General features: G+C 43.0%; 1 protein-coding gene across 1 annotated transcript; it reads right to left on the bottom strand.

The window, feature by feature from the left end:
- Positions 1-926: 926 nt before the first annotated feature.
- On the bottom strand, positions 927-24338 carry LOC109873411 (vacuolar protein sorting-associated protein 11 homolog). Its single transcript, XM_031807679.1, has 10 exons — positions 24324-24338; positions 22575-22704; positions 21640-21827; positions 21220-21353; positions 20744-20949; positions 20120-20291; positions 11398-12052; positions 1993-2319; positions 1478-1732; positions 927-1070 (listed from the first exon to the last, which is right to left on the bottom strand). Exons 1-7 carry the CDS (start codon positions 24336-24338, stop codon positions 12046-12048), a joined length of 852 nt encoding a protein of 283 aa, XP_031663539.1. The 3' UTR covers positions 927-1070; positions 1478-1732; positions 1993-2319; positions 11398-12045.
- Between the last annotated feature and the right edge of the window lie 1214 nt (positions 24339-25552).

Below are 25552 nucleotides of genomic sequence, written 5' to 3'. Positions count from 1 at the left end.
TCGATCACTGCGACTCCGCTTAGGCTAGCTGGCCCAATGGTGGAGTACCCAAAGTCCTTTAGGGGCTCTGCTTGTTTTCTGTTTGGAAGGAAGTCTGTGTAGACGCATGGCAATGGGATCACCACCTCTTGTTCAAGCTGCTCCTAGAGATGACACACATACGCAAGAATGCACTGAGCTAAGGCATTTTAACAATGGTCCACACTGCTTAATTGAGTGACCAAGTAATAACCCTTTGTTAATGTTATTGTATTTTTTTTACCTCTTCATCTCCAATCTCATCATACACATGATTTTCGGACACAGGGGTGTCTCTGTCTCTCCTTCCTAAAAACAATTTAGCCCTTAATTAATTCTGCATTTTTTATTTTGCCATTATTACAATAGTAGTATAATATAGTGATGATATTCGATCATTCCTAAAACAGATGCTTTCTTTAAGTTATGCTGTTTGTACCTCTCCTGTTTCTGACAGGATGCTGCTCCTTGTTGCAAAGTCCTGTCCAAATACAATATGACAGGAAAATGAAATAACAGAATGGATGGTCTTTTATCCATAGTGTGTATAGAAGTATAAAAACAATGGATAACACTTCAGGTATAATACATTGTACAATAAATTGTCATAAAATGCATGACCCTGATTAATAAAGAGCCATTTTAGATAGATACATAGACATCACATTATAAGCCTATTTGTATGACATTATAATGGCTCATATTACATATTATAAAAGGATTATATGTGCAGGCTTAGTAAAGTGTTACCAAACGATCTTGAGAAAGGGACTAAAACCATACCTGCCAGATGCTTCCGTATTTCTACCTTGCCAAAAAACAGAAATATTGTTTTTAATTTCATGAAACCACCATAACAGCCATTACTAAACAGACTTTTAATTACTGCGGTAAATGACACTATTTACCCTGGTGATATCTCCTGATGCAGGCAATGATGATGAGCAGGCCGAATATGCAGATGCCCAATATTACCATGATTAGAACTTCTCTCTGGCCTATCGGCAGTGTGGCTCGGACAATTCCATCCTTACACACAGAGGATTGGTTATCTGCCCACAAATAGAACAGATCATTTAGAACAAACTGGCATTTGGATACTGATCATCCACAATTAGTAATGACAATATGAATTATTATTATGTGTAATTTTGTTCCTTTGCTGGACAGAGGTTTGGTTTCAGTTTAGGGTTATGTTTAGGTTATGTTCCAGACCGACTATATTGCAGTTGGGTTGCACGTATCAACCAATGGCTGCGTGCACCACCATCGACTTCGCAGTCAGGCATCAGATTGCTATATCAAACAATGTGGTTGGCTGACATGTGTAACACCTATCTAGGCATTGTAAGATCTGGCAGGCGACTGCAACGTGGTCAGCTTGGAACACTGCCAGTATGTTCCTATGATGGACATATGCAAAGGTTAAGTTTAGGGGATATTTTTATGTTGCTCTCACCTGTGAGTTGGAAGTGGCCCCGTGACAGGCCTGCCTTGTTGGCCACCAAGCAGGTGTATTTCCCACAGTCAGCCTTGGTCAGGTTGTTCACCTGTAAGGTTTGGTTTCTCTCACCCAATAACAATCTGGAATCCGTGAGGAAGGGCTGGTCATCCTTCAGCCAACAATAGGAGAGGTTTGACCCCTTGACCTCACAGGTCATTGTTAGCAGCGGGTGGGATAAGTTTACGCTGATGTGCAGGGTGGAGGGAGGAGCTAAAGAGACCAAAACATTCATCAGTTGTGAATCTGAATTTGAATCCAATAGGTAATGTGTCTGACTTTTTTTACTCTGGCAAACTTTTGTGACTTCTATTCTATGGACATGTGCTCCCCATGAATACAATCTTGGATTTATCTATTAGTGATTTCCATATATCTATGTATGGATTTCCACTTAATCTGAAGCACAGTTGGCATTACTGTGTAGAAAGACAGACAGATAAAAATGGGTTAGGGTCATATGCTGTACTTACAAATGATTGACAGTGATATATTTAATGAGACCATAGTGTTATTCTTATAAATCACTCTTTCTTCATAGACACCTTCATCCTCTGCCCTCACTGAGTATAGAACAAAGGTTTTATTGTGGGAAAGGAAGTGTGCAGTGCCATTGCATGCAGGGAATATGTTGGTGATGTTCCCATCCATTTTATGGAGAAGACAGAATGTCTGGGAGTTTCCACTTTTGTGACGCCATTCCACTGTTTTGATTAGTTTCAAAGGTATACTGGATCCAGAAAACTGTATGGGTTTGTTTAATATAGCCCATATACCTTCTCCTGGGACTTCAGGCCTGCCTGTAAGAGAGAGGAAGAGTGAGAGATTTACATCATGGCCATGTTAGCACAGCCTAGCTATAGAGCAATACAAAATCTACTTTACATATTTCTGAGCACCTCCAAGAAGTATGATACCTACTAATGGTCTAGTTACTTGAGACAGAAACAACCTTGGGGAGGTTTGTCGGGAAGGATGGGAGTGCATAATCCGCTATAGTCTAGCAATCCAAAATGTGCATGTTCTGGTCATGTCGGGGACAACTGTAGCATTTTTGCAAACTCTAACCCTTGTTCTAAACTTAACTCAATTCACCTAACCTTTGTCTTTAAAAAAAAGAAGTTTTTTAGGGGTGGATCAGCTTTAATATTGTGGAAAGATTGTTGCTTCCATCAATATAATTGTCAGCATCATTTCCAATCCCCCATATATATCGGGGGTAAATATACAGTATATCACAAAAGTGAGTACACCCCTCACATTTTTGTAAATATTTGAGTATATCTTTTCATGTAACAATACTGAAGAAATGACACTTTGCTACAATGTAAAATAGTGAGTGTACAGCTTGTATAACAGTGTAAATTTGCTGTCCCCTCAAAATAAGTCAACACACAGCCATTAATGTCTAAACCACTGGCCACAAAAGTGAGAACACCCCTAAGTGAAAATGTACAAATTGGGCCCAATTAGCCATTTTCCCTCCCCGGTGTCATGTGACTCGTTAGTGTTAAGGTCTCAGGTGTGAATGGGGAGCAGGTGTGTTAAATTAATTTACAAAATGTTCCTTTTTTTATAATGTTCTCAAAAAATGTTTTTTTTAAATTAATTAGTATATTTGAGTTTAACCACAATATTTGTTGTATTATTTGTTCTGTCTCTTCAGGTGGATTATACTGAAATTGCAACGAACTTTCTAAAGCTTGTTTAAAAAATAACGATATTTTGGAGATTATTTTGTTTTCAAACAACCGAAAGTGAGCAGTTGTAATCTGAATAAAGGGAAAGGGCCATTCTTGAATCAAATTTATCAACCCATGGAGGTCTGGATTTGGAGTCACACTCAAAATTAAAGTGGAAAACCACACTACAGGCTGATCCAACTTTGATGTAATGTCCTTAAAACAAGTCAAAATGAGGCTCAGTAGTGTGTGTGGCCTCCACGTGCTTGTATGACCTCCCTACAACGCCTGGGCATGCTCCTGATGAGGTGGCGGATGGTCTCCTGAGGGATCTCCTCCCAGACCTGGACTAAAGCATCCGCCAACTCCTGGACAGTCTATTGTGCAACGTGGCATTGGTGGATGGAGCGAGAGTCTGGGGAACGGGCGGGCCAGTCCATAGCATCAATGCCTTCCTCTTGCAGGAGCTACTGACACACTCCAGCCACGTGAGGTCTAGTATTGTCTTGCATTAGGAGGAACCCAGGGCCAACCGCACACATATGGTCTCACAAGGGGTCTGAGGATCTCATCTCGGTACCTAATGGCAGTCAGGCTACCTCTGGCGAGCACATGGAGGGCTGTGCGGCCCCCCAAAGAAATGCAACCCCACACCATGACTGACCCACCGCCAAACCGGTCATGCTGGAGGATGTTGCAGGCAGCAGAACGTTCTCCACTGAGTCTCCAGATTGTCACGTCTGTCACATGTGCTCAGTGTGAACCTGCTTTCATCTGTGAAGAGCACAGGGCGCCAGTGGCGAATTTGCCAATCTTGGTGTTCTCTGGCAAATGAAAAACGTCCTGTACGGTGTTGGGCTGTAAGCACAACCCCCACCTGTGGACGTCGGGCCCTCATACCACCCTCATGGAGTCTGTTTCTGACCGTTTGAGCAGACACATGCACATTTGTGGCCTGCTTGAGGTCATTTTGCAGGGATCTGGCAGTGCTCCTCCTGCTCCTCCTTGCACAAAGGCGGAGGTAGCGGTCCTGCTGCTGGGTTGTTGCCCTCCTCCACGTCTCCTGATGTACTGGCCTGTCTCCTGGTAGCGCCTCCATGCTCTGGACACTACGCTGACAGACACAGCAAACCTTCTTGCCACAGCTCGCATTGATGTGCCATCCTGGATGAGCTGCACTACCTGAGCCACTTGTGTGGGTTGTAGACTCCGTCTCATGCTACCACTAGAGTGAAAGCATCGCCAGCATTCAAAAGTGACCAAAACATCAGCCAGGAAGCATAGGAACTGAGAAGTGGTCACCACCTGGGGGTGTTGGGGGTGTCTTGCTAATTGCCTATAATTTCCACCTGTTGTCTATTCCATTTGCACAACAGCATGTGAAATTTATTGTCAATCAGTGTTGCTTCCTAAGTGGACAGTTTGATTTCACAGAAGTGTGATTGACTTGGAGTTACATTGTGTTGTTTAAGTGTTCCCTATATTTTTTTGAGCAGTGTATAATTAGGCCCTTTTAATTTTGTCTGGCTTGCCATTCCAAATAAAATTTGAATATTTTTTGTTCATATAGTTTAAAAAGCAGGTCACTAGGTGTAGGAAAAACCATAAGCAATTAGGTCAACTGTGATATGACTAAAGATCAGGGTGATTTTTCCACAAATAGACAGGTATTTTCCTTTTCATGGTAGCAAGATCTATTTTTGCTAACTTTTTTAAAAAATATATTGGAGTAAGATCATTTCTTTCTTTCGGGATTTGTATACAGAGTATGTCCACATCCCCGTCAGAACATTTAATTGGCAAACTACACGGTAATGTAAAAGGGGCATTTTTTGTGATCCAATACATAATATACTACACTTATCATAATTTGGTTTTAATCCAGAGAGGTTAGCAAAAGTATCTAGATCCTCTATGAGACTGTGGAGGGATTCAGATTGTGGTTTAAAAAGAATACATGAATCAGTGTAAAATGACAGCTTTGTTTTTAAGCCACGGATTTCTAATCCCTTAATATTATTGTTGGATCTAATTTTAACAGCTAACATTTCGATGGCAATAATAAATAGATATGCCAATAGTGGACAACCTTGTTTTACTCCTCTTGACAGTTTAAAACTTTCTGAGATGTAGCCATTACTTACTATTTTACACCTAGGGTGACCTATGCATAACTTGAACCCATTGTATAAGAGATTCTCCAAAATTGAAATATTCTAGGCATTTATAAATAAACTCCAGTCGTACTTTATCAAAAGCCTTTTCAAAATCAGCTATGAAAACATGGCCTGGTGTCCCTGATATTTCATAGTATTCTATTGTTTCCAGTACTTGTCTTATATTACCTCCAATGTATCGTCCGTGTAAAACTTTTGTTATTGACCAAATACTTATTTTCCACCATAATTTGCAAATAAATTCATAAAAAATCCTATAATGTGATTTTCTGGATTATTTTTCTTCTCATTTTGTCTGTCATAGTTGAAGTGTACCTATGAAGAAAATTACAGGCCTCTCTCATTTTTTTAAGTGGGAGAACTTGCACAATTGGTGGCTGACTAAATACTTTTTTGCCCCACTGTATATCCTCAGTAAAATGAGTCCTATATCGACATAACCTGAAAGGCCGCTCAGCAAGGAAGAAGCCACTGCTCCAAAACCACCATCAAAAAGCCAGACTACGGTTTGCAACTGCACATGGGGACAAAGATCGTACTTTTTGGAGAAATGTCCTCTGGTCTGATGAAACAAAAATAGAACTGTTTGGCCATAATGACTATTGTTATGTTTAGAGAAAAAAAGAGGGAGGCTTGCAAGTTGAAGAACACCATCCCAACCGTGAAGCACGGGGGTGGCAGTATCATGTTGTGGGGGTGCTTTGCTGCAGGAGGAATGGTGCACTTCACAAAATAGATGGCATCATGAGGTAGGAAAATTATGTGGATATATTGAAGCAACATCTAGACATCACTCAGGAAGTTAAAGTTTTGTCGCAAATGGGTCTTCCAAATGGACAATTACCCCAAGCATACTTCCAAAGTTGTGGCAAAATGGCTGAAGGATAACAAAGTCAAGGTATTGGAGTGGCCATCACAAAGCCCTGGCCTCAATCCTATAGAAAATGTGTGGGCAGAACAGAAAAAGCATGTGTGAGCAAGGAGGCATACAAACCTGACTCCGTTACACCAGCTCTGTCAGGAGGAATGGGACAAAATTCACCCAACTTATTGTGGGAAGCTTGTGGAAGGCTACCCAAAATGTTTGACCCAAGTTCAACAATTTAAAGGCAATGCTACCAAATACAAATTAGTGTATGTAAACTTCTGACCCACTGGGAATGTGATGAAAAAAATAAAAGCTTAAACAAATCACACTCCTATTATTCTGACATTTCACATTCTTAAAATAAAGTGGTGATCCTAACAGACCTAAGACAGGGAATTTTTACTAGGGTTAAATGTCAGGAATTGTGAAAAACTGAATTTAAATGTATTTGGCTAAGGTGTATGTAAACTTCCGACTTCAACTGTATATATATTTTTTAAATCCTGTTTCTTATTTTCCAAAATTAGCTATTGATATTTGTAGTAATGTTGGCAATTTATGGTAAGGATTTTTACCTCTGACCAGTCTCGCCATTACCAAAATTACATTATGGCAAGCAATTATTATATTAGCAAACAATTATTTTGAATCATCCTATATTGTCCCTAACATCTTTTACTCCCTCGCAACAGTTGTGGGATACACACACACACCCACACACACTCAACCCCTTTCCCACACAACAACCATAGACTCAGATTCTCAACATTTGCACCATCCCAGAGCCCAACTCAAGAAAGGTCTTGATTTACGAACGCATATTCAGTTGCAGCTGTATGAGAAGGCCTGTAAAACTGTGCAAAAAGAAATGGGCATTTGATTTACCATTGTGATGTCCCAGATGATGGAGATCAGATATACCCCCTTCACATGAAACACCCACAACATGGTCCCCCGTACTGACCATATTCCCAAGCATCTCTGTGCAGTCAGACCTTTGATTTTGTGCCACCAGGGCCACAATAATATTCCCCCTCTCTGAATGTCTGAATGTGTGACCCCCTCCCCATGGGTTACTGCAGCTAGTGTTGCCAGCACTGCCACTGCCTGGGTGCGGGCAGCCCACCGGGATCCCATGATAGGACAATAAATAAATATGATGTATAATTCATTATAAAATGTATGTCCCTCATCTGAACAACATTGAAAGCTCCCTCACAACCCCTGCTCACAGCAATACATTGGTTCTGGGAAATGCAACCATTTCCTTTCTCACTCAACGCCACACTTTCCCAAACACCAAAAAACACACACCACACCATCCATCCATACATACTGTGCCTTCTGTTTACTGAGTTTTTATCTCCACCATGTTGAATTAGTGCTTTAGTGTTCCAATTAGTTATATTTGAAGATAGATAGAAAAGCTATATTTGTTGTATTATTACAATCCATAACCGGGCTAGAATTGTGTGTTTCCTTATTTGCCTCCTTTATGAGAACTTTGTAATTTTGAAAATAGCCATGGAGTAGTCTTTGTGTCTCTGAACAACTGGTTATCAATATACAGTTTATCCGCGACGAGAGTTACGCGTTTCCCTTGAATCTATTTTCCTTGACAGTTGGAAACAAAATTTACGCCGTTCTGGAATTTCCTTCGGGAACTGGTCATGCGTGCCTATTTTCGTGCAAGCAAGTCTTTCACCCAGGCTTTTAACCATTATTTTATCTTAAGGAAAGCACATTTTGCAACGATTGGGTATTCATACCTCTGCCCTCTCTGTATGAAGGAGTGTACACGTTCGAGTTGGAATTTGTCGATAGTTTTGGTTGGAATCTGAAGCGCTGTAAGGAGGAACTCTCTAACTACAGAGTCAGGAACCTCTCCTTCTTTCTCTTGGATACCTGTAAGTACCAGATTCTCTCTATACCAGGCGGTGTCAGAGGAAGGCCCTAAAAATGGTCAAAGAGTCCAGCCACTCTAGTCATAGACTGTTCTCTCTTTTACCGCATGGCAAGCGGTACCGGAGTGCCAAGTCTAGGTCCAAGAGGCTTCCAAACAGCTTCTTCCCCCAAGCCATAATACTCCTGAACACCTAATCAAATGGCTACCCAGACTATATGCAGTGCCCCCCCCCCTTACACCACTGCTACTCTGTTGTTATCTATGCATAGTCACTTTAATAACTCAACCTACATGTACATACTACCTCAAATAACCAGTGCCCCCCGCGCATTGACTCTGTATCGGTACCCCCCTGTATATAGTCTCGCTATTGTTATTTCACTGCTGCTCTTTAATTACTTTTATCTCTTATTCTTATCTGTATTTTATTTAACTGCATTGTTGGTTAGAAGCTTGTAAGTAAGCATTTCACTGTAAGGTCTACACCTGTTGTATTCGGCGCATGTGACTGATAAAATTAGATTTTTTGTGTGTCTTTTACAGTAAAAACTCAGTGTCCTACAATTAATTAATGTAATGGGGTGTTATTTGTTAGACAGAAAATATGGTAGTAGCTACACCATCCTTAGAAAGCCAGTATGAGGGTTTGCGCTCAGGCTAGAATGAAATGCGACTGGTGCGTGGAAAAGAAAATATCTGTAGAGTTCAAAAGGTACTCACACTCAAAACCATAGAAAATAAATAACCCAAGGAGGGCAAGATGCAAAAATAATATCATTAATTGAATCCATGTACTTTGCACTTTCACTTGTTGTATTATTTCGAGCATGCATTAAATTAATTATTTTTGCATCTCGCCCTCCTTGGGTTATTTATTTTTCATGGCTTGGAGTATGAGTACCTTTTGAACTCTACAGTACACAACCCTTGAAATATATGAAAAAAATGGCCAATATACTTTGCCATGCTGTATGAAGCGATGCAGTGCCATTTAGTTTAAACCTCAACTCATATCATAGACCTAGTGAATCAGAGTTTATATGCAGAACCTCTAAAAGTCTAAGCCGTTGAGGGGTGGGGCAAGTTCTACGTAGCTAATATATGGAATTGTTTTAAGATGATCATACCATTTAGCAATTTGATGTATTGATTTATACATTTTTGAACCCCTTTAGGTTTAAAAAAAAATATTTCAAATGATTTGATAAAATATTTAATTTGGCCTTTACTACTATAGAAATGTATTTAATAACACATAAATGGCAAAGGAGACAGTAAAATAATGAATCATGAAGAATAAGGTTCTGAAGTGTCTGTCCTATATCTAGGAGATATAAGAAAGCTCAGGAAATATGTGTGGTTTTTTGACACATTGTTAACCCCGATTACTTCGTAGGCCAAACCATTCGGATGCCATAGACGTTTTCGTGAGAAGACTGATTTTCGGAATTTCTCATGGTCTGACAAACACTGCTGTAGCTCAGTCACCTTCCACCTTCCTCTACTTTAAACTCACGGATTTCGATGCAGATTTTTTATTTTATGTTACTTATATCGTCAATACTCTTAAGGATTACAGAAAAGCAAATACAATGTAATGAATTACATGTTCACCAATACCCAATAAACGGACAGACTGATAGGATGAGTTGCCAAATGTTTTAAGACAGAAAAAGGGGACCAAATGCTGATGATTGAGATTTACCCATTATAATAATCTACATAAAACAATTTGATCAACAAAAATCACTGCCTTCTGTATTTTTCAAATTAGACACAGCCCAATTTTTTCAAGCAAAGTAACTTACCTGAATGTGTTGTGGTGCTCAAGGTCAATAGGAGAATAACCAGTTGGAGGGGACATCTTGAGAATAACAGTTTTTCTGTGGAATTTCTCTTAAAAATCAGCCAGTTTACCATCATGCCATAGCTTGCCAGACCGATCAAAGGTTAAACTGTCATACACATGAGAGCTAGCTCAAAAAAGATGCATGATGTGCTTCTTCCACCCACAAACCACAGAGAGATTGGAATTGGCTTCTGAATACAGCAAGACGCATCACACTTTTTAAAGCAGCGATACAGTGTGTACAGAATGTATTCACACCCCTCAACTTTTTCCACATTTTCTTGTTCAAGTGTGATTCAAATGGATTTAATTGTCATTTTTGGTCAACAATCTAGACAAAATACTCTAATTTCAAAGTGGAAGCAAAACTCTAACAACAAATTATTGAAAAATAAAACAAACTAAATATTTTAGCGGGGACAGCCTACTAGAGGATCTGGAGGTGTGGCTTGTTGCAGGCATGGCCTTGGGTTAGCTCTGCTTGGTTGTCATACTCTTAAAACTTTAATATGTAATTTTTGGGGAGACCTGACCAAATTAAAATAGAAATGGTGTAAAAGATATTTAATTCTCATTGAAAGCAAGTCTAAGAAGCCGTAGATTGTCAAGGAGATGTGGAGTCAGGGGCAGGAGAAACAAGTTCAGAATGAAAAGGGTGTTTAATAAACCAGTTAAAAAATCACAGGACACCTGAGTCATCTAGTCATGAAACCCACTCAGACACAGTCCAGGGAAAAAACACCTGTAAAACATGAACTAGCTAAAAACGCAACCCAAAGGAAATGTTGAGATAAATACCCCCCCTAATTAACCAAAATGAAACCAGGTGAAAACACAAAACAGGTTTATCGCACAATCCCCTCGTCGATGTGGTGGTAATTGGGTCGCTCTCTTTTTACAGAAGGCAATTGCCAAATCGACATATTGGGGGGAAATGCGCATGGTGGAGACTTGGGGACTCTCCACCGTCGTTGCACCGATGGAAACTCCCACACACCTACCTGAGCACTCCTCTGACCAACCCGAGCCCCCCGTTTCCACGAAATTTTAAGATTGTAATAAGCCAACCAGGGAATACCCAGCACCACTGGAAATGCAGTAGAATCACTGAGGAAGAGACTAATCCGCTCCTCATGACCCCCCTGCGTTACCATGTCCAGTGGAACCGTGGCCTCCCTGATCAGCCCTGACTCTAACGGTTGACTATCTAGGGCGTGCACGGGGAAGGGTTGGTCTATCTGAACCAAGGGAATCCCTAACCGCGGTCCATAAAACTCCCTGCTGCGCCTGAATCGACTAGCGCCTTATGCTGGGAATGAGGGGGAAAATCAGGAAAGGAAATCAACACATACATATGACCAACAGGGGGCTCTGGGTGAGCTAGGTGCTGACTCACCTGAGGTGTTCGAGTCATGCTCTGCCTGCCCTCTCGACTCCCAGACGAGCTCCTCCAGCACCGGTCAGCAGTGTGTCCTCTCCGACCACAACTGGTGCAGGAGGAGGCTCCTCCTCCGGTGGCCCTAGCAGCAGCACCCCCTACCTCCATGGGTGTCGGAGCAGGAGCGCTGGGGGGTGGAACGAACAGACCCTGATCAGAACGCCCGCGAGCAGCCAGCAAGTTGTCCAGCCTGATGGACATGTCTATTAGCTGGTCCAGAGTGAGAGTAGTGTCACGACAGGCTAGCTCCCTGCGGACGTCCTCCCGCAGGCTACACCTATAATGGTCCACCAGGGCCCTGTCATTTCATCCCGCACCAGCGGCCAGGGTCCGGAACTCCTGCTCGAAATCCTGTGCACTCCTCGTCTCCTGCCTTAAGTGAAACAGCCGTTCACCCGCCGCTCTGCCCTCGGATGGGTGATCGAACACCGCCCGGAAGCGGCGGGTGAACTCTAGGTAATGGTCCCTCACCAACACCTGATCCATAGCTGTCCCCAAACAGTGTAATATGTTGTTGCACACGCTCCTCCATAGACGGGGTGGGCACGTCAGCTCCTGCTGACTCCATGATATGTCAAAACTCCCCAAGGAGATGTGGGTGTAGAGTCAGGCGCTGGAGAAACAAGTTCAGAATGAAAAGGGCGTTTAATAAACCAACTCAAAAATCACAGGACACCTGACTACAGCAGTAGCCATGAAACCCACCCAGACACAGTCCAGGGAAAAACCACCTGTAAAACAAGAACTAGTGAAAAACGCAACCCAAACTAACAGTACACGAAAACAACCCCCCCCCCCCCTAATTAACCAAAATGAAACCAGGTGAAAACACAAAACAGACATAACAAAAAGAAAAGGAAAATGAAATTCTTACATACAAGCCCTTAACCAACAGTGCAGTTCAAGACGAGTAAAGAAAATATTTACCAAACTAAAGTAAAAAAAAGAATAAAAAGGGGGGGGGGGGGGGGGGGGGGGTCAATGTAATAGTCCGGTGGCCATTTGATTAATTGTTCAGCAGTCTTATGGCTTGGGGGTAGAAGCTGTTAAGGAGCCTTTTGGTCTCAGACTTGGCACTCCGGTACCGCTTGCCGTGCAAACTTGGGTGACTGGAGTCTGACAATTTTATGGGCATTATATAAGTCCTGGATTGCAGGAAGCTTGTCCCCAGTGATGTACTGGGTCGTATGCACTACCCTCTGTAGCGCCTTATTGGCAGATGACGAGCAGTTGCCATACCAGGCGGTGATGCAACCGGTCAGGATGCTCTCGAATGTGTAGCTGTGTAACTTTTTGAGGATCTAGGGACCCATGCCAAATCTTTTCAGCCTCCAGAGTGGGAAAAGGTTTTGTCGTGCCCTCTTCATAACTGTCTTGGTGTGTTAGGACCACGATAGATCGTTGGTGATGTGGACACCAAGGAACTTGAAACTCTCGAAATGCTTCGCTACAGCCCCGTTGATGTTAATGGGGGCTAGTTCGGCCCGCCTTTTCCTGTAGTCAGCAATCAACTCCTTTGTTTTGCTGTCATTGAGAGAGAGGTTGTTGTCCTGGCACCACACTGCCAGTTCTCTGACCTCCTCCCAAAAGGCTGTCACATCGTTGTCGGTGATCAGGCCTACCACTGTTAAGAAAACTGAATGATGGTGTTTGAATCGTGTTTGGCCACGCAGTCGTGGGTGAACAGGGAATACAGGAGGGGACTAAGTACACATCCCTAAGGGGCCCCAGTGTTGAGGATCAGCGTGGTAGACGTGTTGTTTCCTACCCTTACCACCTGGGGGTGGCCCGTCAGGAAGCCCAGGACCAGTTGCAGAGGGAGGTGTTTAGTCCCAGGGTCCTTAGCTTAGTGATAAGCTTCGTGGGCACTATGGTGTTGAACACTGAGCTGTAGTCAATGAACAGCATTCTCACATAGGTGTTCCTTTTGTCCAGGTGAGAAAGGGCAGTGTGGAGTGCGATTGAGATTGCGTCATCTGTGGATCTGTTGGGGCAGTATGCGAATTGGAGTGGGTCTAGGGTATCCAGCAGGATGCTGTTGATGTGAGCCATGACCAGCCTTTGAAAGCACTTCATGGCTACCGACGTGATTGCTACGGGGCGGTAATCATTTAGGCAGGTTACCTTCGCTTCCTTGGGCACAGGGACTATGGTGGTCTGCTTGAAACATGTAGGTATTACAGACTCAGTCAGGGAGAGGTTGAAAATGTCAGTAAAGAAGCTTGCCAGTTGGTCCACGCAGTTTGAGTACACGTCCTGGTAATCCATCTGGCCCCGCGACTTTGTGATTGTTGACCTGTTTAAAGGTCTTGCTCACATCAGCTACCGAGAGCGTTATCACACAGTCATCCAGAACAGCTGGTGCTCTCGTGCATGCTTCAGTGATGCTTGCCTCGAAGCGAGCACAAATGGCATTTAGCTCATCTGGTAGGCTTGTGTCACTGGGCAGCTTGCGTCTGGGTTTCCCTTTGTAGTCCGTAACAGTTTTCAAGCCCTGCCACATCCGCCGAACGTAGTAGGATTCAATCTTAATCCTGTATTGACGCTTTGCCTGTTTGATGGTTCGTCTGAGGGCATATCGATATTTCTTATAGGTGACCAGATTAGTGTCCCGCTCCTTGAAAGTGGCAGCTCTAGCCTTTAGCTTGATGCGGATGTTGCCTGTAATCCATGGCTTCTGGTTGGGATAAATACGTACAGACACTGTGGGGACGACGTCGTCGATGCACTTATTGATGAAGCCGATGACTGAGGTTGTATACTCCTCAATGCCATTGGAGGAATTCCGGAACATATTCCAGTCTGTGATAGCAGTCCTGTAGCGTAGCATCCGCGCCATCTGACCACTTCCGTATTGAGCGAGTCAATGGTACTTCCTGCTTTAGCTTTTGCTTGTAAGCAGGAATCAGGAGAATAGAATGATGGTCAGATTTGCCAAATGGAGGGCGGGAGAGAGCTTTGTATGTATCTCTGTGTGTGGAGTAAAGGTGGTCTAGAGTTTTTTTGGTTGCACATGTGACATGCTGGTAAAATTGTGGTAAAACTGATTTAAGTTTGCCTGCATTAAAGTCCCCAGCCCCCCGTTTCTGGGTGAGCATTTTCTTGTTTGCTTATGGCCTTATAGTGTTGGTTGAGTGCGGTCTTAGTGCCAGCATCAGTCTGTGGTGGTAAATAGATGGCTACGAATAATAGAGATGAGAACTCTCTTGTTATATAGTGTGGTCTACAGCTTATCATAAGGTACTCAGGCGAGCAATACCTCAAGACTTCTTTAATATTAGACATCGCGCACCAGCTATTATTGACAAAAATACACACACTCCCCACCCCTCATCTTATCAGGTGTAGCTTCACTGTTCTGCCGATGCATTGAAAATCCCTCCAGCTCTATATTGTCCGTGTCATCGTTCATCCACGACTCTGTGAACCATAGGATATTACAGTTCTTAATGTCCTTTTGGGTAGGATAATCATAGGTCATCCATTTTATTTCCAATGATTGCATGTTAGCAGGTAGAACGGATGGCAGTAGGAGTTTATTCGCTCGCCTACAGATTCTTAAAAGGCAGCCTGATCTGCGTCCTTTTTTCTCCGTCTTTTCTTCATGCAAATGACGTGGATCTGGGCCTGTTCCCGGGAGAGTAGTATATCTTTCTCGTCCGACTTGTTAAAGGAAAAAGCTTCTTCCAGTCCGTGGTGAGTAATCCCAGTTCTGATTTCCAGAAAAAAAATGTGGTCATAAGGGATGGTAGCAGCAACATTATGTACAAAATAAGTATTAAAAAACGTTACAAACCATGCAAAAAAATGAACAAATGTCACAATTGATTACGGGCATGTAAAACATCAGCCAACCTCTTTGACACCATAAGGCACTGCATCGCAGTGCTAGAGGCATCACTACAGACCCTGGTTCGATTCCAGGCTGTATCACAAACGGCCTTGATTGGGAGTCCCACAGGGGGGCGCACATTTGGCCCAGCATCATCCGGGTTAGGGTTTAGCCCGGGTAGGCCATCACTGTAAATAAGAATTTGTTATTAACTGCCTTTCCTAGTTAAATAAAAAATTAATAAAAGTGCAAGTGATACCAAAGAGCCTACTAGAGTTCCATTGTTAAGACTGTCACCATTTCGTTACACTGGTGTCAGAAGTGTGATGGAGCAAGGGCGGCCATTGGAGTGGTATGTACATGTTAGGGACTTGGTATAGAGAAGCGTGGGGACACTCTCTCCCGAAGTAAGGAGGTAATGTAGCGACCTTGTCAAGCGGACATTGTGTTATCATATCTTTGTACTCCCTGACGAATGCCAGGCAGCCAAAACGTGTCAGAGTTTAACACTTTGTTTCCATTGAACAATGCCATACAAATAAAGGCATTTTAATTAATTATATTAAGAGTACCTTGGTCCTCTTTTCTTTCTGATGACCTTGTCATGTCGTTCAGACCCCTTGGTGTAACAGTTAAGGTGTTGACTTGACAGTCACTGGATATGACTTGAGTCTTGGTCAGAACTACCCCCTGAATTCACTATAATACGATTGATTAATATCTTGATTAGTTAAGTAAACACTTTTGGCAGTAATTACAGCAATTAGTAATAATAATTACAGTAATTACAGAGTCTTTATGTTGTTGTCATGTTGCTACCATGCTGTGTTGTCATGTGTTGCTGCCATGCTATGTTGTTGTCTTAGGTCTCTCGTTATGTACTGTGTAATATTTTTATTTAATTTATTTTTATTTTTAATACCCCGTCCCGTAGGAGGCATTTTGGTAGGCCGTCATTGTAAATAAGAAATTTGTTCTTAACTGACTTGCCAATTAAATACATGTTAAATAAAAAATAAAAAGAGAGGAGAGAGTGGAAGTTGGGACGGTTTTATGACTCTTAACACCCATAAATAGTTTGCCACAGTGATTGTACGTACATACCCCAACCAGAAGCCATGGATTACAGGCAACATTCGCACTGAGCTAAAGGCCAGAGCTGCCGCTTTCAAGGTGTGTGACTCTAACCTGGAAGCTTAAAAGAAATCCCGCTATGCCCTGCGACGAACCATCAAACAGGCAAAGACTCAATACAGGACTAAGATTGAATCATACTACACTGGCTCCGACGCTCGTCGGATGTGGCAGGGCTTGCAAACTATTACAGACTACAAAGGGAAGCACAGCCGCGAGCTGCCCAGTGACACGAGCCTACCAGGCAAGCTAAATAACTTCTATGCTCGCTTCGAGGCAAGCAACACTGAGGCATGCATGAGAGCATCAGCTGTTCCGGACAACTGTGTGATGACGCTCTCCGTAGCCGACGTGAGTAAGACCTTTAAACAGGTCAACATACATAAGGCTGCGGGGTCAGACAGATTACCAGGACGTGTGCTCCGGGCCTGTGCTGACCAACTGGCAGGTGTCTTCACTTACATTTTCAACATGTCCCTGATTGAGTCTGTAATACCAACATGCTTCAAGCAGACCACCATTGTCCCTGTGCCCAAGAACACAAAGGCAACCTGCCTAAATGACTACAGACCCGTAGCACTCACGTCCATAGCCATGAAGTGCTTTGAAAGGCTGGTAATGGCTCACATCAACACCATTATCCCAGAAACCCTAGACCCACTCCAATTTGCATACCGCCCAAACGGATCCACAGATGATACAATCTCTATTGCACTCCACACTGCCCTTTCCCACCTGGACAAAAGGAACACCTATGTCAGAATGCTGTTCATTGACTACAGCTCAGCGTTCAACACCATAGTACCCTCAAAGCTCATCACCAAGCTAAGGATCCTGGGACTAAACACCTCCCTCTGCAACTGGATCATGGACTTCCTGACAGGCCGCCCCCAGGTTGTGAGGGTAGGTAGCAACATATCTGCCACGCTGATCCTCAACACTGGAGCCCCCCAGGGGTGCATGCTCAGTCCCCTCCTGTACTCCCTGTTCACCCACGACTGCATGGCCAGGCACGACTCCAACACCATCATTAAGTTTGCCGACGACACAACAGTGGTAGGCCTGATCACCGACAACGACGAGACAGCCTGTAGGGAGGAGGTCAGAGACCTGGCCGGGTGGTGCCAGAATAACAATGTATCCCTCAATGTAACCAAGACTAAGGAAATGATTGTGGACTACAGGAAAAGGAGCACCGAGCATGCCCCCATTCTCATCGACGGGGCTGTCGTGGAGCAGGTTGAGAGCTTCAAGCTCCTTGGTGTCCACATCAACAACAAACTAGAATGGTCCAAACACACCAAGACAGTCGTGAAGAGGGCACGACAAAGCCTATTCCCCCTCAGGAAACTAAAAAGATTTGGCATGGGTCCTGAGATCCTCAAAAGGTTCTACAACTGCAACATCAAGAGCATCCTGACCGGTTGCATCACTGCCTGGTACGGCAATTGCTTGGCCTCCGACCACAAGGCACTTCAGAGGGTAGTGCGTACGGCCCAGTACATCACTGGGGAAAAGCTGCCTGCCATCCAGGACTTCTACACCAGGCGGTGTCAGAGGAAGGCCCTAAAAATTGTCAAAGACCCCAGCCACCCCAGTCATAGACTGTTCTCTCTACTACCGCATGGCAAGTGGTACCGGAGTGCCAAGTCTAGGACAAAAAGGCTTCTCAACAGTTTTTACCCCCAAGCCATAAGACTCCTGAACAGGTAATCAAATGGTTACCCGGACTATTTGCATTGTGTGCCCCCCCAGCCCTTCTTTTACGCTGCTGCTACTCTCTGTTTATCTTATATGCATAGTCACTTTTACTATACATTCATTTACATACTACCTAAATGGCCTGACCAGCCAGTGCTCCCGCACATTGGCTATGGTGCATTGTGTCCCACCACCCGCCAACCCCTCTTTTTACGCTTCTGCTACTCTCTGTTCATCATATATGCATAGTCACTTTAACGATACCTACATGTACATACTACCTCAATAAGCCTGACTAACAGGTGTCTGGATATAGCTTGCTACTCTTTTTTCAAATGTATTTTTACTGTTGTTTAATTTCTTTACTTACCTACACACACACACACACACACACACACACACACACACACACATATACCTTTTTTCCCCGCACCATTGGTTAGTGCCTGTAAGTAAGCATTTCACTGTAAGGTCTACACCTGTTGTATTCGGCGCACGTGACAAATACATTTTGATTTGATATAATTCACAGCAGACAGTATCTGCTGTAAAAACAGTCATCTTTGTGTACAGACCAGGGTCTGGCCCTGGGGTCATCTCTCCCTGGTGCCATATAGAACAGAAACATTAACTCATACTCTGGAATGTGGTCTCTAGGTTTTATCACCCAAAAGACATCTTAAATCTCCTGTCAGTGTTATCTCCCAGAGGCCCATCCTCAGTAGAACACACACACAATAGTTATAAGAATACTCTATCTGTTGCATAAAAACAACCATTTGATGCAATAAAGGTATTATAACATAACCTTGCAATTTTCCACCATAGTGTATAATCTAGCACTCTGGGACCCTGCAAACCATGTTTTCTACAGAAGTCAAATGTAATGGAGTCCACTGCCCATGTTGTGAATGATTGCTGTCCATACAATGATTTGTACATTGCTAGACATGACCGCCTTGTCAACCTGATAGCCAGCGAGGTGAGACAGGTAGTCTCACCAACAGCACAAATCCATAAACATTCTTGTGTAAGAGGACGCTGGTTAGATGTTGTTGATGAAGTTTTTTCCTATGTGCCAAATACAAAAACATGGAGCAGGCCTTTGCCGACAAGCTTCTTAAATACCAGCCCCTCATGGCATGCTTGGACAACCTCAGGTGTAGGTGCAAGCTGGTGCCGCTGATATTTGACAGTCTCGGCCATGTACACAGGCTTGCAGTGCGTGGCCTCCAGATTACGGCAAAGCAGTTGGCTAGGTACTGTACTGTTTCAGCTGTCGTGGACAGCCTAGCTGTTTGGAGAAGGAGGTGCTTTCTATACCCTTGAGTGCCCTGCATACAGAGACCTTTGAAATGTTTAATGTACATTTGATTGGTGATTTAAATAGTTAAACATTTAAGTATTTAAATGTGTGTGTGTTCCACCTGTCTGGTGAAGTGGTCGTGTAGGTCTCGCTTCTGGTCCTGGGCATGCAGCATTTCCATGGGCATGCAGCATTTCCATGACCTTGCGGTTTTCCGGTGTACAAGTGGAACACTCTACCTCGCTCTCTGCATAGCTTTCAAAGCCGTGCTGGTGGAAAGAATGACTGCACAGGAAGTGAACAGAGGACAGCTCGAGGGGGCTGTTACACATGCTGCATTTGGTCTTCTGAAAAATCTTTGCACTTGTGAGAAAAGAGGTGGTGAGAGAAACAAAAAAATACTTTCGAAGTCAGTATAGTTTCAATAAATGGTCTTTGGGAGGTTAATTCAAGCTTTAAAAATACAGTACTAAAAACACATCCAGAATGTAGTTAAATTTGCTTCGAAGTTCAGCCATCAAACAAATTTAGAATGTGCTTGTGTATCTTAGTGCGGAGGACTAAAACTGCCCTTAGCCTTCACTCCACATAGATGTCAAAGAACTGGATGTACTCTGGAGGAAACTCCAGTTGTGAACATGACCCAGCTCTAGGGGATAGGGTTTGTTTTTGGACTGGACTTTGGCTATGATTTTCCTCTCCCTCACCTGCTTCTGAGCTCCTGGATCTCGGTGCGGAGGTGGGCCGTCTCCTCACGGTACTGGCGGATCTTGCGCTCGTCATCCTCGATCTGCTGTGTCTCCCTCTGCAGCTTGTTGATGAGGTAGTCCTTGATGACTGACGGCGTGGCCGTGGAGTTGTGTGCCAGCGTCTGCACCACTGTGGACCAACACGTGCATAGACAAGCACACAAGCACATACATACACACAAAACTTAGCAACAGTGCCCAATAAAATTCTCAAACTCTGTTATAATGCTCCGATGACTTTTCCTATTAACTTATAAAGCCCTATAGATTACGTAACCCAGCAACTGGCACGTTTATCATGAATGTACGCATATGACAGAAATAAATCAGTACTCGTTTTTCATATATTGATTTGAGGTTAGCCACGCGGTCAAAACAGAACAGAAACACTCTAGCTTGTGAGACATTCAATAACAGGAAGGAAGTGGAGGCAGAAAACTGCAAAGAACACTTGAGTTTCTTTTAAGTTGGTGAGGTCTGAAAGAATTCAGACAGTGACTACTAGGGAAATCTCTACAGAAAGCCCCAGATTCTTCATCTACAGAGAAGGAGAAAAACGGAGAAAAATGGCCACCAGCTTACCCAATAAGGGAGGCATCAGATTGTTCTGGTCGATGTACTGCAGGACTTGGCTGATGTAGGCCTTGCAGTTCTCCTCTTTGCGGGCAAAGTAGCCCAGCGCCTGCTCCCACAGGCACACTTCCTGGTCACCGTAGCGCTGGGAGCAGGCCTCCACCACTTTGCTGTACTCCTCATTCTGCATGTGGTAGTGCATGATCTGCTGGTACCTAGAGAGAGAATGACATCATTCAAATGACATCATTGATAATTATATCAGTACATACCAATGAAGTCCCCATAGTCTGCACTTGTTCACTCTCCATCACAGATTTTAATGCATTGGATCTGGGTGTTAAATGGTAGACAATCCGGCTACACCAATCCCATGGTTTTAAATCCACGAGGTGGAGTCAACGAATGCACACTTCAGAGAGAAGCAGAAATATTGGAATTTGAAGTGTTTCTGACTGCAAAGGTTTAGAGACAGGAAGACTCACAGCTTTCCCTTCTCATAGAGGTACAGGACCCCATCTTTGAAGTTGTGCATCTGGCACAGGACGAGGGCCTTGTCAAATACGGTGTTGTCTCTCCTCAACAAGGACAGTGCTGCCCCCTGCAGGACCTTATTCCTCTGCCAGCGAAAATAGAAAGACAGTCAGACAGACAGACCGGATCAAAATAAAACGTTTGATACTCAAGACAAAACACATAAATAGTTTAACATGAACTGGTGACACAACAAGTTGAGGAAATGTGTTTATTCTGAAATCTTAATTCAAAGTAATTTAGGCTGCAGATACATCATCTAATATTTCATTTGTAACATTTTGCACATTTTGTATATCTATACAAGTTTAGGTTGTTTGCGTGAACACATGGCGGTTTACAGTACACGTGTGTGTGTGTGTTTCCATCACCTCAGGGTCTTGTTCATGTGCCCAGTCCTGCAGCCGTAGCACTAGCAGCATGTCGTACACCCCCTGAGAGAAGAAGGGCTCCACCTTGATGATGTGCTCCAGGAAGGCCCTTAGCTCCTGCGGGTTATTAGCAAACACAGGGAGGAACTCCTCTGAATTGGCCTGGGAGATAAAGGTACAAGTTCCATGTCATTTCAGCAAGCCATGACACCCACCATCTCAGATTGTTTTGAAATAATTTCTGTAGTTAGAAATTGATCAGATTAGCATTTCTGCAACATTATTTTGTTGAAATATAATTAGATCAAAATAATTCAGCTAATTGATTGCACCCAAATTGGCCATTTTAATTTAAAGGATTCAAATCCAATTTTATTGGTCACATACACATGGTTAGCAGATGTTATTGTGTAACGAAATGCGTGTGGTTCATATCATATTCAATAAATATAGTATCTAACATCCGATTTGGACCAAACATTTTCCTAACAAAGAGTAAGGAATCTAAATAAATTGTCATAAGCCACCCACGTACCCCCCCACACCAGCAACGAGTATACAATATCAGTTCTTTGTGTCAGACAAGCAGTATAGAGCTGCGGCTCGGAGTATTGTGTCTTCATCCTCTGTAATGTATTCTCAGTGAATTTGGTGATGGTATATTTCCCCTGTTCAGAAAAATGTATCATTGAAGTTGTTAGGTTTATGTCCCATCCTGCATCCTGGTATCACCAGGTTCTGACCACTACAATGAGTAGTGTTATTACTATTACCATGAAATATGCAATATATCATTATAACCATTATAAATAGTACCATCCTTATCAATATAAGCTGAATTACTGGTCTTAGACTAAATTGGTAAACCCATTTTAATTAGGGAAAGGATCTCAAGTCTCTGTATGTGGTGTCCCAGCTGGGTTGGTAGTCGGTACACAGGCCCTTGAGGTGCAGCGTGGTGCCGTCGGGGACGTGGTGGATCAGGGTCTTGCCGTAGCGCTTCATGTTGCTCTCTGACTGCTCGAAGGGAAGTCTCCCAATGTAGCACAAGGCCTCCTCGTAGTTCTGTATGGAACATAGAGGACGAAGACAAAGGGGTTTGAATTTCGGTAAAGGGTCGTTCAAATCGGATTGACTTTACCCAAGAGTAGGGGAAGAGGCTCTTTGTCCAATTATAATCAGAAATTGTCATTTGAAAATGGGTTTTGTAATCCAACAATGGGAGTAGAGGAGCTGCCTAAAACATGTACTGAATGTGGACAGAAGGCAGCACCAAAAGCCTGTGCCGTTGTCTTCCATCATATGTCCATTGAAAACGCAACTTCTTTGCCCTCTCTCCCTCAGCACGATCGGGAAGCTCGAGCCCTCTTACGAGATACGTTTTCTGGATGCTCAGCGTGTCTAAAACCTGTAGGCTCTGCACCGGAAGTCTCTGGCCAACGCCTACCACAACACCCTGCACCTCAAGGATGTTAAAACTATGCTTAATGTAGATTTTGACTCTGAATTTCAATAATGCAACATCCTGGGGAAGCCTTCATTCATAGCAACATAATTTATTGTTTATTCCTATCTATATACCATCAAATGAACTTAATTTTACTAGGCAAGTCAGTTTTAAGAACAAATTCTTATTTCAATGATGGCCTAGGAACAGTGGTTAACTGCCTTGTTCAGGGACAGAACTACAGATTTTTACCTTGTCCGCTCGGGGATTCGATCTTACAACCTTTCGGTTAATAGTCCAATGCTCTAACCACTAGGCTACCTGCCGCCCCCTTTGCTGCTCATTTCAACATTGTCCAACAGCCTGAGACGGTCTCAAAGCGGTCTGAAAGCTCACCTAGCATATTTTATCAGGGACAAGCTTAAGAGATCTGTCAGATAGGCCATGTGAGCTAGGGGGGACCTGATACACCCGTGTGCTTTGCGCTTAACTCAGCGGTAAATTGACACCATGGAGTTATGGATTTCATGAACTTTATCCAATCATCATCTAGCCTGCAACATCGCTTGTTTCGTAGTCTGCTGAGCATCATGATCTAGTCTACTTTTACATTAGGACGTTCAATGGCTAAGCAAAGGTAATAAACCTCTTAAGAGAGCAGGCCATGTGAGGTTAGGGAGGAGATAGTTGCTTTTCTCTGCAATTGCCGAGACAAGAAAGACAAAACATATCTAATTATGGGGGGAGCCAGGGGGGACTCAGATCCCCTGAATGAGACGTTAGCTCCCCTAAATCCAAAACATTCCAACTTGAGGGGGGAGCTTTAAATAATGCTAATTTAGTAATTATCCTATTTGTCTAAAATGTAGTGGTAAATATGTTTTACTGTGATAAATATGGAAATAAAAGCATCCTAATGAAACAAACACACCCACATCTATGTCATGGTTTAAACTACAGGTGACAAACTTATTCCACAGAGGGCCGAGTGGCCGCGTGCTTTTGCTACACCTTTGTACTTGATTGATGAATTAAGGTCACTAATAAGTAAGGAACTCCACACACCTGGTTGTCTAGGGCTTGATTGAAAGGAAAAATCAAAAACTTGCAGACACTAGGCCCTCCATGGAATGAGTTTGACATCCCTTGTTTAAACCATTTATTTCTGTGACGGCACTGTCCACTCAGTAGTGCTGACTTTAGGCCTCAGCTAAGCTCCTTTACATATAGATGTTACTTTGTACTTCCTCATTTTCTCCATTTGTATGCCATGCATCCTTGATAAAATAGCATATGCCTTTATTCTAACGCATTACACTTATCCATTGGGTATTTGATTAAGGATCCCATTAGCTGTTGCAAAAGCAGCAGCTACTCTTCATGGGGTCCACACAAAACATGAAATAATACAGAATATTAATAGGACAGACAAGGACAGACATTTTGCTTTAGTCAGTCAACTGTTTTAGGGTGCTCATTGCTTTGCTTTTCAGTTGCACGCCGGTACTGGTGTTCTCTGTACCTAGGAGTAGTCAACCATTTATTTTGCTTTATTATTAAATGACAATAGGCCTATAAGGTGACTATTTCAGTTAGAAGAGCTTAACATTCGGTTAGAAGCTTTCGATTTTGTAATGGCATAGGCCTACATTATTTTGGATTTGTGTGCCCAAGAGAACTGTTTCCACAGTGAAACATCATGAACTGTTACATAGGCATAGTTGCACTTACAGTGCATCTTCAGAGATCTCCACGATCCAGGATTCTCTTACTGGGTTTAAGTTCAATGTTCTAATTCAATTGTTAAATGCTTAACAATGATAAATAGCCTAACACTGTCATAAATGTAATTAATGTAAGGAAAGAAAGGTAGTGTTTTATTTCACAGGATCTGTGAAGACACCAAGCATTAACTCATGAACTAGGGTGTAAAACATGTTTTGATTCAACTCATGTATTACATTGAATGTAGGCCACATGTTCTGCGTGTGGTCATGTGGGTAAAATTGCCTCGGCTGAGAGGGTTGACTACCGGCAGTGGTGTAGGCCTAGTGGAAGGTAATGCCTTTTACCCATCTTTTTCATAAAAATGCATTGAAGGTCATTTTTCAGAGTTACCTACCTATTTTTTAGCACTACATGACTGGCTACCGCTAGGCCTATTTGAAGTTCATGGTAATACACACTGTGGCCTAGTCTAGTAAATTGACCGTGAGTGTTAGGGTGACCATCCCATTTTCCCAGGACACTTTCAGCCCCATTTCAGTGTCCCGACTTTTCAGGCTGAATGTCATTAGGCGCATGGTTTAGTGTTTTGTAACAGATGTCCATTTCCATTCATCAAATGGCAAGAGTATAAATGCAGTTTGGATGCGGGGCTTATTTTGGAATGGAAGAACATGCACAGCCTACTTTTTGAAGTAATTTGTTTGACAACTAGATTAAAATATTATGTCTGGTTGTCTT

This window comes from Oncorhynchus kisutch, linkage group LG28, assembly GCF_002021735.2.
Source record: "Oncorhynchus kisutch isolate 150728-3 linkage group LG28, Okis_V2, whole genome shotgun sequence".
Lineage (NCBI taxonomy): Eukaryota > Metazoa > Chordata > Actinopteri > Salmoniformes > Salmonidae > Oncorhynchus > Oncorhynchus kisutch.
This window is presented reverse-complemented; position numbering and strand designations above follow the sequence as displayed.

What these genes read in the sequence shown, in the direction of transcription:
- LOC109873411 (XM_031807679.1), bottom strand. An exon ending in GCTGCACCTCAAGGGCCTGT is followed by an intron (nt 21,828 to 22,574) that starts GTACCGACTACC and finishes TGCTGAAATGAC; the next exon opens with ATGGAACTTGTACCTTTATC. An exon ending in CACATGAACAAGACCCTGAG is followed by an intron (nt 21,354 to 21,639) that starts GTGATGGAAACA and finishes TTTCGCTGGCAG; the next exon opens with AGGAATAAGGTCCTGCAGGG.